Here is a 14,304-nt window from a genome sequence, read left to right as displayed (position 1 = left end):
TCTTTCTTGACTGTAGCCTTCACTTTCTTTTGAAATTTCTGTTGATGCTAGCAGAATTGTAGCCATTCTTTACCAGCTTTGAATAAAGCTTGCCCTATTTTCTTGCATCAGACCCTTTGCTGGTTCCTGTGAAAGCATCTGCTCTTTTGAATCAGTCAGTTATTGACAGGTGCTGGAGGAGTGAGTAGTGGGGTTGTACCAACTGAAGGGGAGCCCTGCCTTCGTGGGAACGTGCTCCACGTGAACATGAAGTGGCAGAGTGGTCTCACGGAGAAGTGCTGTCGCTCCTGAGTCAGGCTGTTCACGTGGAGCTCGGTCATCATTAGCTACCTCTCCCGCTGCGGATGTTGGCTTTGTGGAGGGAGTTCCTGCAGCCACTCTTTGTGCGCAGCTCCTAAAGGGTCGTCTCCAGACAATTTGGTTGTATCAAGCTTGTTGCTTGGACTCTTCTCCTATGTGGATGTGCTTGAGGAAAATTGCTGAAATAGAGGTTTTGCTAGTTACTGGAGTGGTTTGAGAGGTGCAGCTTACCTGTATGACCACTCTCTGTCACTTTCCCTGCCTCTTAGGCCCTTGGGCTTAGCAGGGATTGGAAATGGCAGTCCCAGGTATGTTCCAACGTATTTAGGTAAGCTTGCCCTTATTCCAGTACCTACAAGGGTAAGTAAGAATCTGATCTTAAGAGATGAAGAAACATGTAGATGTGGACTGTATGTGTGAAACTCTGGTTAAATAGTAAATAATGCCTTCTTTTAGTATGAAACTTATTTTAACACAGCTTTGGTATTGTAGGGCTAGTTTTAGCCAAGAAGGTTGCTCAGTATAACATTTGAAAGTAGAAAAGCATCCTCTGGTGGGTGCACTGCTACTGCAATGTTCCCTGTAAGGGTTCTGATAAAGACTGAAAAAGATAAAATGTATTGTCTGAATATTACCCATGGCTAAATATTTTCCACAGTTTAAATCACAGATATAATACTTATTGATTTTTATTGTACAAATTGAGATAATTCTGTTTTTTGGAGCATTCTTGACTATGTAAGCTGCTGCTGAAATAAAATGCCATTTCAGTCTCACAGAGGAACAGTACTTTGCTGCTGTACTCTGAATACAGTACTTGGCTTGATTAACAAGCATGTCCTGACTAGGGAGATAAATAACTTAATGAGGCCCAGGGCTGGGGGTAAAATTCTTTCTTTTTATGGTTGTAAGCGGAGCACAACAATGATTCATTAAGCAAAGCAGAATGAATTTGATTTTCTTTGTACAGTGGCAGTGCTCTGCAGTCTGGGGACATCCAGACAAGGAAATCTGTCATACTGGCAAATACTTTTGAAGGGCGTGGTAGGTGTAAGTGCTTAATATAGTTCATGTAATGGCTTGGAAGTGGCTGTTCTATATATATATATATAAGATTAAAATAGAGCTATTTAATGCTGAAATTAGTGCCACTATGTTATAGTGCAAACTGCTTGCTTTATACAGAGTTTGCCTCTGTACATGCCACTTTTAAAGGACAGTATTGGTAGTAAGAGTTCACCAACATAACAAATACTTTTTGTTAGGTGGTGGATTCTGAGAATTTGCCAATGTGTTGATTATATCTACTTTTATTTTGGTTTTGGTTAACTACTACTAAACATCATATTTTCAAAATTAAATCTTACTTGCTTCAATTTATCCATATTAATCGGAACGTGGATTGGAGTAGTGTTGGTTGGGCTTTCATAGGTTCTGAAAGTGCTTTTGTAGTTCTTCCCCAATCCGATTTTCTGGTATTAGTGACTACATACTGTAAAGTTCTGTAATTATCTGGGAGAATTTGAGCTGGGTTCCGTCATAATGGGCCTGCGGTCTTCAGTATCCTCCCTTGTGCAAATTGGATGGTGATACTGCCTAGCTGGAGGTTTTTTAGCACGCTGGCTACCTATAAGGTCTCTCTTTCCTGCCCCATGAAACTTGAGATCTTCTGATCTGGTTGTTACAGGTCTCCATGGTCACTTGGCATGGCTTGCTTTATGGATCAATGTCTCTCTACTGAGGCCATTAGTTTCTTCTTTAGGTTCTAGGTGTTGCTGTCTTTGCAACAGCTGGTGAGAATCCTCTTGATAATTCTTCAGTCACGCTTGTCAGATGACCAATTGCTTAGTTACATCTCCCTGCTTCCTTTTCCTTCCTCACCCCTTTCTTCTTCCCTCTTCTGCTCAACTATACACTTGGAGAGTTTCAGGATAAGTTGTCCTGGCTTGGTAGCTAACTTTGAAATATCCTTCACTTGCCAAAGCTTGCATTAATCTTCCTAGATATAAACTTATGTTACTGGCAGAAGCTATTTGGCAGATACATGATGGCCGCCAGCTCTGTCAAGTTTGGACCATCAGCTGGATAAAACTGAATGGCAGTATATGCAACCTGTTACTGCCTTGGTCTGATAAGTTATCTACTACTTGGGGTTTTTTTTGGTTTGGTTTTTTTTTTTGTGTGTGTGTGTGTGGTTTTTTTTAAATATTTAGTCTAAAAGGAGAAATATGTTGTTTCAAATTAATCAAAAACCAAAAATAATTCATGATGATAACATTAGCTTTAACTATTCATCTGCAATCATGAAGCTGACACCCTGTTTGAGCTAGGTAGCATTCCAAGCAAAGAATTTTCCCAGCATATTTAAGAATCCATATGAACAGTAAGATATACTGAATGTTTTATTACCATGTTTGTCCCTCTGTTATTCAATGTCACCAGGGACTTGTTTTCACATTTCCTCTGTGCAGGGAGAATTGTTTCTTTTAAGCAAGTGTAAATTTGGTTAAGCTGTAATATTCATTTAACGAAAAGCAGTTGTGTGTTGTTTTCTCCAGTGCAAAAATACAAGTCATACCCAAGCACTTAAAAGAAGGAAGAGTTTATTCCATGAAGAAAAAAGATTATACAAGTATGCTTTTTATTTTAAATTTTCTATAGTACTACACTGTGAAAGGTGCTGCATTGATTGCTGTACTGTATTCTTAACAAGAAACAACATCAAGTTAAGGAGAAAGGGTTTCTTCTGCAAGTCTGGCATTCACATAAACCTGAAGCTTGTCGCATTCACTCTTTTAACGTGGATACTTCTGTCAGCTGGACGAGGGGAAGGAATCATTGCCCGTTCCGTCCAAAACATTGCTTCAAGACCCAAAGAGGGAAGGATGTAAAATGTACTTTCATAGGCTCTTTTCTTTTCAGCTTTGCTGTTTTACCACTAGCATCTTTAAACATGTCTATGACAAACCAATAGCTGAAATCATAGTACATCTGGTAATGTGAGTATTTGGGCAGAAGGAGACTTTTTACTGGGGTTTCTTTCAAGATTGTTTGAAGCCAACTCCTTTGTTCTGACCTGATTATTCTAGTGCAATGATCAAAATTGCTAAATGGTATTGAAATAGATGCTTGCTAACATTGTTAGCAGCTTGTTTATCCAGTCCTCCTTTGTTGCTTCTTTCATGCTTCTGCTGTATTTTACTCTTCCTTGATTTCTCTGTCATGATCCGTGGTGCTTTTTTGCTGCTGTTAGGAGAGCATCGTATTGGGGTTACAGTAAAACAGACAATATTCCAGCTGGGTGCAAGGTTCCAGTAGGGAGCACTAGATGCTGCAGCAGCATCTGCTGCTGCAGCAGGAAGGTAGCGTATGTAACTTCTTTTAAGGTGAGTGTATATTAAGACGTCCTTTTAAACCAAAACAGGTTTTAATGCAACAGTTTGTCAAAAACTGCATATTTCTTGCCTGTTATATCCTTGACTGGGATACCCTTGGTCTGTGTTTTGTCTGTGCTGTAACCTGGCTGCAGTATTGTGACTGAATAACCACATTAAACAGTTTTCTGATTCACTTTAATATAGTTGACATTTTTTATTGAGAGGATTTATTTTGGACACTGCCAAATATGAGAATTTTAAGTATGTTCTTTAATAGTACCACTAGGTAACACACTACAGAAATCTTACATAGACAGGGCAATGCTAAATTTAACTTGCGCTAGACGTAGTAGAGTTGAAGAGAGGAATAAACTTAGTTTTGCTTTGTCTTGTCTTTTCATGTGACTGACTTGACCTTCCTGAAGAATTAATGTTTGGTTTTCTTACTTTCTAATACATAAAGCCAAAGACAACTTGCTCAAAGTCCAATTTTATCGTTTGAGTTTCATTATATCCCAGACATAGCAAATTCATTGATTATTACATTTGCATATTAAAATGAGTTGAGAGCCAGTTTGTTCTGGTTTTTGTTCAGGTGTGGGGGGGATTCTGTAGCAGAAGAGCTTTATTGTCCAGAGGGCTCTGATTTTCCGTACCAGAACAAACCTTGTCAGAATTGAACCAATATTGTCAAAATTGTTTTAATTACAGCTGATGTTAATAAAAAGGGGAACCATGACTTTTGCTAAATGGCCTTGACAGTATGAGGTGTGTAAAATACTTTCACACTGACAAACCTGATTTCCTTCTGTGATGAAATGGTAGGTTCTGCAGGTGAGGGGATAGCAGCAGATGTTTTTCTGCCTGACATCAACGAGGCCTTGGGCTTTGTCTCCCATAGTATCCTTATAAACAAATCCATGAAATAGTCCACTTATCCCTTTATTGAGAACATGTGGGACTGCATCTAGGTACTGGTCGGGGGGAAATCCCAATAAGTGGTAGTCAGACTCAGAAACAGGTTGCCCACAGAGGCCGTGAAGTCTCCGTCCTTCAGGATACTGACAGCTACATCGGACATTACTCCAAACAACTTATTCTAATGGTCCTGCTTTGAGCAGGGTGTCGGACTGCTGTCTATTACTCTGAGCTTTCTGCCTGTTATGCTCCTCAAGAAGCAAACAGCAAAATTGATCATCTTAATAAGAAAGGCTGCAACCTGCTGTAGTGTAGAAATTAGTTTGCAATCCGTTAAGCTGTCCCAGGCTTGAGAGCAGAGATCCGAGGGAAACATGGTTTGGATGCTGACAGGAGAACCATACTAGCTACTCTACCTTAATATTTGTCTGAGCCTGAGTTCCCTGTACCTGATTGAAATGAACGGAAGCCTTTTGTACTTTGGGTGGTGGTGGTTATTCCATCACTCTCATGAGTTTTATTTCTAAACCATTGTTTGTAGGTATTCATGTGGCAAAGTAGGAAAACAACTTCTTGACTAATGAGTTTTGGGTGTATATAATGCTGTCTTTAAAATGCATAGTTCATATTCCTTTCAGGACCATGTAAAAAGCAATATCCTGAAAATACCTGTATCAGCAAGATGGCAAGAGAGGAAATGTAAAACTGTTCCAAAAGTAGACAAGTTAAAAGAAAGGCTAGTGCTTTCAAATTTACTTGCTTTAGAAGCTGAACTGTAGAGTTAAATATCTAAAGAATGAGTTTTCAGTCCCTTAAGTATGTTACATTCTCAGATATGCTCTTCGGGCTTTTGTATTTAGAAAATATGAATGTAAACTGAATTTTACAATGATACAATAGGGGGAAAGTGTCGGTCATAACATTTTTATATGATAAGAGAATGATTTTTGTGTGGAGTTTTAAGTTCCAGTTGTTAATGAAACAACACATTTTAAGGAAAAGGGGCATATTTTAAGAACATGTAATTCATATTACAGGAGATAAAGGAGATACAGGTAATCATTAAGAAGCGTAGTCTACTAGTGAGGAGTATAAAACTAAAAACTTACATGTGTTCCTGAATTTTGGTGTTGTTTGTTCCTCTTCCTAAACAGACTTTGCTGGAATATGCGGAGAAGTGGAAAACATCGGAAGACCCTCTGCCCCTGTTAGAGGTGTATACAGTGGCTATCCGAAGTTATGTTAAAGCACGACCTTATCTTACCTCTGAGTGTGAAAATGTAGCCTTTGTGCTTGAACGTTTAGCACTGTGAGTATGTTTTTCAGTTACTAAAATCAACCTGTATGCTATTAACTTTTGCACTGCCTAAATGCTTTCCCAATCCAGTTCGCAAGTTACAGAAATTCTAAATAGGTTGGGAAGCACCTTCTTTCCTCATGGTGAATGTTGTATGTGAGAGAGAATATCTTTGGTTGTTGGAAATGGACCAATCTTGAAAGGAATCTTCTGATATAGGACAAGCCAACATCCCTGGCTTGAAACACTTCGCTGCTATTGATCTGCATGCAATCTGAAAGTGCATCAATTTACACACAGTGTTACAGGGTTGAACTTCAATGATAAATCCTTTTTTTTATTAGTAGTAGTTTTTAGAGAGTTTGCTTTTACTCTGCAAGAGTGTCCATGACCACCTTTTCTTTATATGTTCAAACAAAACAGACTTGTATGGCTTTAGCATTTCAAACAAATAACTGGGTACTAGAATTAAGAACTGTTGATTATACATTTTAAAAGCCAAAATTTGTGTCAAATAATATTCCTGTTTGCCTTCCAGAAGCTGTATTGAGCTTCTACTGTGTCTGCCTCTTGATTTTCCTGAAAACAAATGGGAAGAATTTCAGGCTTTTGTACAGGTGAGTTTGATTTACAAAATGAAGACTTAACGGCTTTTAAGAATGGCTTGGAAACTTAGGGATATTAAGTATGTAGCATGTATGTAGGCTTGTTTCCTGGTGGCTGATAAAGATCAAGCCCTTCAGCTGGAAATGCTATGTACCCTGCAGTAATTGCTGTCAGCCATATCAGTTGTCTGTCATAGTTCGTGTAGTAGCTTTGGAGAAAAAATATGTTTAGATACTTGAAAGAAAGCTCATGTTTTAAAAGATATTTGTCTATTAACACTGTTAGAAATGAAATAATACCATATGAAGTCATTCTTTTTATGCACAGTCTAGGCACAGGTTGCCTAGAGAGGTGGTAGATGCCCCATCCCTGGAAACATTCAAGGTCAGGTTGGATGGGGCTCTGAGCAACCTGATCTAGTTGAATATGTCCCTGCTCACTGCAGGGGGGCTGGACTAGGTGACCTTTAAAGGCCCCTTCCAACACAAACTATTCTATGATTCTATGGTTCTTTGCTATTTGTGGTTGTACATTTGAGATTTATGATGAGTGAAAGATCTATTGATACTGCAGGATTGTTAGATCTCCCACAGGGCACTAGCAGGTTAAGGATTAGAGCTCTGCTTTAATGGAGGGTGTTGAAACAAGTTCTGCTCCTCAGTATTTATCGGAAATATGTAGTGGGAGGTCCTGCCTACAGTTTGGGGGCGAGGGGGCGGGGAAGTGGGGGTTAGAGAGAAGGAAAGAATACAGTTACCTCAGGTTTCTCAGCCTAAATAATGTAGGAAGATGCAAGGCTGATTTTTTAGAGTGAATTTTGACTAGCAACTGCCTGATGTAAATCAGTTCTGAAGAGGTATGTTTTGTCCCAGGACGTTCCACAGCCTTCAGAGCAAGGGGAAAAGTAAAAGAAGGTAGAGATGACCCTTTCTGGTTTTTTTAGGACCAGTGTTAGTTGCACATTGCTATTTAAGCCACAGATTTTTCAAGGTATTTAATTGATCCCAAGCATCCCTCTGTTTCCTGAATCTATCCTAGTATCTAAATAGCAGTAGAAACTATTTTAATTGATTTTAAGACTCCAGCCTGCCTTCATCGTATTTGCATAGAACCATGTGGTGAGGTCTTAAAGCTTAAGTCTTTCACCTCTACAAAAATACTTTTTTTTCAGTGTCTCCAGTGCATAAAAATTGAGCTGCTGAAGAGGCTGAAAAAAGTAAGAGTTTAGGCTGCTGGTTCCAGACCAATGTGTGGACCAGAGAATTTGCTCATCTATTTTTAAAAGGGAGGCCTATTTCAAAATATAGTTTCAGAATTTTAAGAAGTAGCCCTGTTAACAAATCTCAAGGCAAGTTTGGGGCACTCAATCTTTTTGGTTTCTCTGTCTAAATCTTAGGCAACGGAGGCAGAAGTAAAACCTATATAGGCTGAATATTAAGATTGTTTTGTTGTACATTTAACTCTTTATCTGGTAAGGGGTTGTTTTTGACATAAGGTATAAAGGAGTATAAAAGGCACATATTCTTAATTTTTTCTTAACAATACTTTGTTTTGTAAAATATATCCTTCAGGTGGCTCATAAAAACTTGATGGAAAATGGCAGCCAGGAACTGCATATTTTAACTACACTTACACAAGAGAAAGGAGTGTGGAAGAACCCAGTGTTGTGTGGTATTCTTTCCCAGGAACAGTTGGATCCAGATAAAGGTAAAATTTAAAATTATAGTTTGGATAAAATATGCCTCATTTTTGTAATGTATTGAAATATTATTATGATACATGGATGTGTTTTGTTGAATATACTCTATGTGATAATTTATAAGCTATATAAATAAATATACTTGTAGCATTATCTGACTTACTAAGACACTATGTTCCTAGGAATATAAAAGTAATTTAATGTTGGTATTTAGTATAAAATGTAGTCATAGCTGCAGATCTTGCGTTATTTTCTTTATAAGCCATGTGAAGGGAGGTTACGTACAGGATATGTTACAATGCGGTAAGTTTAGTACTGGTAAATAAAAATTACTTGACATAAACCAAAAAATAAACCCCACATTTTTTTAAATGAGTATGGCATTTACTCAGTTATGAAATGCAAAGAAGGCCATTACCAAAGATTCATTTAGACCAGAATTCTGAGCATGGCTAACAGCAGTTGCATAAGGAAGAGTATATGATCAGCAAAGGCATGCAATGATACTTTCCTGATGTATTATTTCCATTGTTAATTATTTGCAATTCAAAAGTGGTATCCTTGTGTTAATAAATTTTAGCTAATTTTTTTTTGATTCTTTGCCTAATTGGTTTTAGAATCTGTATGAACCATCACAACTAAGCGTCTGTGGCAGAGTTACACAGTTCTCATGTCAAGTAAAGTAGTTCCTCTTACTGTCTGCCTCCTTTTAGCCTGATGCCTGCTTATTTCGTGTGATATTCTCTCTTTATTAAAAAGTAAACTATTCTTGCATCTTTTAATGAATGCATCTTTTCGGTAAGACATGATTCGTTAGACTGCTGTCATATCCCATCTTCTCTCTTTTGCAGTGTCTTTATTACATACCTTCTTCTTGCTTTACTGTTCCATTCCTCATGTGGGGGACCAAAGGTTTATTCAGCAGTCAACATGCAGATGTACTGATTTGCCACTTCATTCTGCATTCCTTTCAAAATATTTCCTAATATTAGACTTGCTTCTTGACTGAGCGTTGAACTGATGTTTTCTTAAAACTGTCTGGTTTAGTCCCGATTTCTTTCTTGAGGAGTAGTACCTGTTTCAGTGTTAGGATTTTCCCCTAACACACAGCATATTTTTCTGTATGTACAATCGGGAGTGCATTTTTGCCTCATGAAAATCACTGGGGTTTTTATCAACACTTTAATTTTGTCTGTTACGCCGTGTTATGGAGTGCAGTCCCCTTCAGTCTTTCACAGTTGGCATGCTTTTACTACCCTGTTTTTATCAGCATGTTTTATCACCTTGTTCTCTAACCCCCTTTTCCAAATATTTATGAAAATGCTGGACAGGAGAGGTCCTGGTACAGATCCTCAGGGAACCAACTTAGAGTTTGTTTTCTTTTTTCCCTTTTTCTTTTAACTGATAATCATCCATATAAGGATGTTCTTTTTACTACCAAGATAGGTTGGTATCTTTAGGGGTTTTGAGCACCTTCTTTTAATGCCTTTGGAAGATTAATTGGATCTCCCTTATTCATGTTATCATAACTCCCTCAGATAAGTCCAGTAAATGTATAATGTGATTTTTTTTTTTTTACAAGTCATGCTTACTCTTCCACAAGATTTGCATTTTGTCACTTCTTTTAATAGTCTATTGTGCTTCTAATGCAGATGTTGGATTGGTATGCAGTTCTCAGAGTCCCCCAGAGTACTCTTTTACTAGTTCTCTTAACAGTAAGGTACTTCTGAGAGAGTGGTTTAATTAATATTTTACTTGCCTTATATTTGAGGCTTTTTAAGAACTCTCTCATGAATCTGGTTTTGATAACTATTCATTTTATCAGTGTTTTTCTCTGAAGTTTTTTACGGACATTTCAGGATTCCTTTTACTCCTGAATGCTGTTTACTGAAAGATGCTTCTGGTTTGGGCTGACTGACTCATTCCTATTACAGTTATTATTTGTCTCGATGGCAGAAAACGCTACTTAACTAAGCGCAAGTATGTGTCATGATAAAACGTCATCAAAAGTAAGAGCTACCCCTTTTGCAAAGTAGGGAAGGCAAACAGCAGTGTGGGTGATATTCAGGAGGAGGAGAGTTCTCAAGCCACCCATTAGCTTCGTAACTCTGAGTTCTGTCCACTGGAAAATGGGTAACAAAGCCATTACTATCAGGGTGCTTGGTGTTTAGGAAGTTTGTCTGGCTTTTTTGTATTTGGAAGCCTTATTAGCCTCCCCATCCAGGTAACAATGGCAATGTGCAAACCATTTTTGACATCTGTACTGGCAATTTTTGTGGTTTGAGACTCAGTGATCCTGGATATAAGTTTAACTTACTTTCGAGGAATTAGCTTCCATCTTAATGTCACTGGGAGCAGTGCTGAATCCAAGCTGTAGTTACCCAGGGCACTTGTGTGGGAGACCAGAAGATGCTGGGACACTGAAGAATTTTGTTTTTCTCAAAAATTATTAAATCCTGCTGTTTTGCTTTTTTAAGAGAGGGCCACGTGAAGGAACCTTCATCTTTTTGAGTGAAGATGGGCAATCTTTTGAACAAAATAAGAGTTGTCTGTGGTTTCAAGGTATTTTCTTGTTGGGGTACAGGTTGGTAGGTTAGATGATGTTTCCAGCCTGGAGATTGTCAGTCAGCCTTCCATCATTTTCAGTTTTATACCATGTTTCATCCATTCAGCCAACATGAACCATTTGGTTGGGGGTGGAGTGCCATCCTGTGGATATGTTTGGAGGTTTTTTCCCCGCCTTGTATCAGTGGCAAGATTGTCATACTAATTACCCGTATTTTTGTTACTCAGTTGACAAGCTGTTTTCTAGCTATTGTCATCCTTTGTAATGCATTGTTTAGTGTCATCTTCTTGCTAATTTGAAGGATATTTTAGTAATACCAAAACTCCATTGCCCAAAGAGCTGTCTTTCTTGTCTGTAATCCAGCCCCCCCACTGGCCACGACTTACCATTTTTCAGTGGGCAACTGTCTCTCAGCAGTCTTCAACCTTAACTCCAGTCTAACAGTCTTTGGAATATTTGTAAACTTCAATTACAGGATTCTGGTTTTGTTCTTAATGTTGCCCTTACCATTCACTGTTTCAGAAGTTCCCAAGTATTTAAGTAGTCGTCTTGTTACACTGGGGTGTTATCATTTGGCAGATTTGATCAACTGGGTCTTTGAGTAATGGTTAGAGTAAACATTTTATCTGTTGGAGATGAAACAGCTAGTTGAGACTGGTGGTGTTTTTCATAAGCTTTTCTTGTCTGTATTTTTTTTCAGTTGTTTCTTTATGTTTGTTTTATTTTATTTCAGTCTTGGTAGTCTCAATTATGACCTATTCAGAATAATTATAACCTATTCAGAATCTTTGACATAACTGGATATCTGCTGTATTTTCAGCTAGTGATTCTTCTTGAAGGCCTCTGTTGTTGACTCCTGAAGGTCAGTTTGCCTCTTTGTGTCTCCTGGAGGAAGCACAACTAGGTGTCTGTTTCATCTCAGAGACAGATTCTTTTGAATTCCTCTATTTTCAAGTTGTACATACTCAGGACAATAGTGTGAGAGGCAAGTTCATTTTCTCTGACCACACAGCACAGCTGGCTCTGATTACAGTCAAGCAAATGCAGGCTTGTCTGAACTGGACTATTCTCTTGCTCCCCCAGTTTTGGGAATGGATTGTTGCATGGGTTCCACCTAAATATGATCAGGAAGTACTCGCTTCCTAAGATGTTGGGGACATTGTTCTCTGAGTGCCATGTCATTAAGTAATTGCCTTACTCCTGACTGCCTTGGGCACAGCTCAATTTTCTGATGAATGTATGTCTGTAAGAATTCGTGTGCTAAGGAGATCAAAAATAGTAGAGGATGGGTACCCAGTTGTTTGAAGCACTGATGAGAACAGCATGCCTGTCACTAATTTTTTTGATGCTGATGGGTGTTACTGCATTACTACAAGATGTTCATACATTATTATGATATAAAATAGTAAATCTGTCTTGAACTGTACTGCAGAAACTACATACCTACAGTAGATACAGATTTATGTGTGTGTGCACACATAAAATCTTTTGGCACCAGGAATATTTTCCAGCCACTTGATTTGTCACCTGCTTGGGTGACAAACATTGGCATTGCCCTGGATTTTTAGCCCATCTCTGACCACATATGTTGGGGAACCTGGCTTAAGTTACCAGATTCTGTCCAATAGATGTCACCAAATAAAAGAGAATCTCCTGTTGGGAACTATTGTAATGCTGATACCCCACTTGAGTTTTTGAAGAAAATTTGTCTCTTTCCTCCTGCAATTGGAACATCAGCATTGTCATTTGGGGCTGTGGTCGTTCCCACAATGCTAGTCTGTTTTGTATGGAGGACCAGTTGGGAAATGGGAATTCGGATTCCTAATGAGCTGAGGGATATGTTTTTTTTCTTATTCTTGACTGATGACTCCAAAGAGAGTTTATTTGCAGAAACTGAATTGTCAGCAGGGTCTTTGGATGTCATTTGTGGGCCTCCTAAGCGGACATCTGGAGTTGATAGCACTACTCATGGCTGCCATCTGAGAGATTTCCTGAGAGAAGCTCCTTTTGAGTTACCTGAATCTGTTTGGTATTGTGTCACGAATCAATCTACATTCATTTGAAGAATGCCTAGGCAATCTTCCACTCCCTCAAAGCAGTTCAGTGCTGAAAAGAGAGATCCTTCCCCCAGTTCCACATATCTTATTGTTTCTTGCTTCTGACCCTTGCCTATGTCTTTACCCAACAGGACCCACAACAATTATGCGAGTAGGCCTGCAACGTCTGGATTCAAATTCTGGTCCCTCAACAGTATTATCTCTTAAAAGTGTGCTCAGGAGCTGTAAACTACTTGCTTGTTCATGTGAATTTTCTTCTTTTTCCACCTAAACCTGTCTCCTTTAAAGAATGTCTACCAAATTTTGAGTTTTGGCTGTGTAGCATCATGGACATTTTCGACTTAAAGAGATCACCCAAAGTTACATGTTCCCATTGGGTCATGAGGATAGCAAAGCACCAGTCTTCTCAAGTAATATTTCAGAGATTCCTTATGAATACATTGGTAACATTTTTTGCCATGGAGCACCGCTCAAATATTTTCCATCAACCTCAAATAGTGGGAACAGCTAGTCTCGGTACCAAAGCAGAACAAAATTTGGAAAGATTCAAGATGTGAAAATAAAACATCTTATCCACATCATTAAATTAAAGATGGCAGTATTAGCTGTGATCACTGACTAGTCTGAAAGTAAATGGTTCACCTGCTTTAGCATTTGGCAACTGTTTTCATATTGCTCTCAGACATTTCATTGGATTTGCATGTTTACTGGACCTGCTGCTACTTCAGGTTTCAGCTGAGATTGCATATGATGAACAAGAAGCGCTTGTATTTGGAGAGAGGAATTTTCCATGTTTCTCTGCTTCATAGATTGGTTGGGGAAGGAAGCCTTAGCAAGATAGTCCTAATTCTTCACATTAGTGGGTTTTTTGTCTTATTGGCCTCCTCCTGAACTACCAAATAGCTTAATTAGAGATCAGGACTGATTTTAATATTGAATTGAAGCTGATCTGAATTAATGACAACCAGAATTTATATTTCTTGATGTGGCTAATTTGGTCGGCCTTATTGCTTAGTGTACCAAAGACTGAAAGTTGAAGTATGCCTAAGTGGTTTGGGTTATGTGATAGCCTATGCAATGGTAAAACACACTACTACTGCATTTCTACCTTCAGTTTCTGTCTGTGTAGCTTGTGCTCTTCAGCATGAACCTATATTTCCATCCTCAAGGTTGTCATTTTCTCGTAGTGATGATGAAATCCTTCAAAGCTGTCATTGGTCTCTCCTCAGCTGGCACTGAGGGTGAGTGGAGAAACTGTCTAGAGGAAAAGGATCTGAGATAACCCTACAAAAAGCCAGGCTGCTGCTGCTTTTTTTATCTGATTCTAATTATCCTTAGAGATTTAAACCTGGATGTCAAGAATTAAGTTCTTGAATTTTTCATAAGTTTAAATGTAGTAGGCAGACTTCTGAAGTATGTCCCACTGAAAAGACGTCCAAGGGTACAACCATCACTACTCAGAGATTATCAAGGTGGATAACAGG

The 14,304-nt window shown here is 38.5% G+C and overlaps 1 protein-coding gene across 4 annotated transcripts in view; it reads left to right on the top strand.

Moving 5' to 3' along the window:
- ZNF292 (zinc finger protein 292) overlaps nt 1-14,304 on the top strand; it is a 59,603-nt gene that overhangs the window by 25,232 nt on the left and 20,067 nt on the right. For all 4 annotated transcript variants that reach the window (XR_011049803.1, XM_068419553.1, XM_068419476.1 and 1 more), the window contains exons 2-4: nt 5,750-5,904; nt 6,431-6,509; nt 8,070-8,205. Coding sequence is in view for 3 of the 4 variants with exons in the window: in XM_068419553.1 (XP_068275654.1) it covers nt 5,750-5,904; nt 6,431-6,509; nt 8,070-8,205 (370 nt within the window). In the remaining variant the exon portion in view is untranslated. The remainder of the gene's footprint in view (nt 1-5,749; nt 5,905-6,430; nt 6,510-8,069; nt 8,206-14,304) is intronic.

The sequence above is a fragment of the Nyctibius grandis genome, chromosome 1 (assembly GCF_013368605.1).
Source record: "Nyctibius grandis isolate bNycGra1 chromosome 1, bNycGra1.pri, whole genome shotgun sequence".
In the NCBI taxonomy this organism is placed as follows: domain Eukaryota; kingdom Metazoa; phylum Chordata; class Aves; order Nyctibiiformes; family Nyctibiidae; genus Nyctibius; species Nyctibius grandis.
The sequence above is the reverse complement of the archived record's forward strand: the minus strand, read 5'-3'. Positions and strand labels throughout refer to the sequence as shown.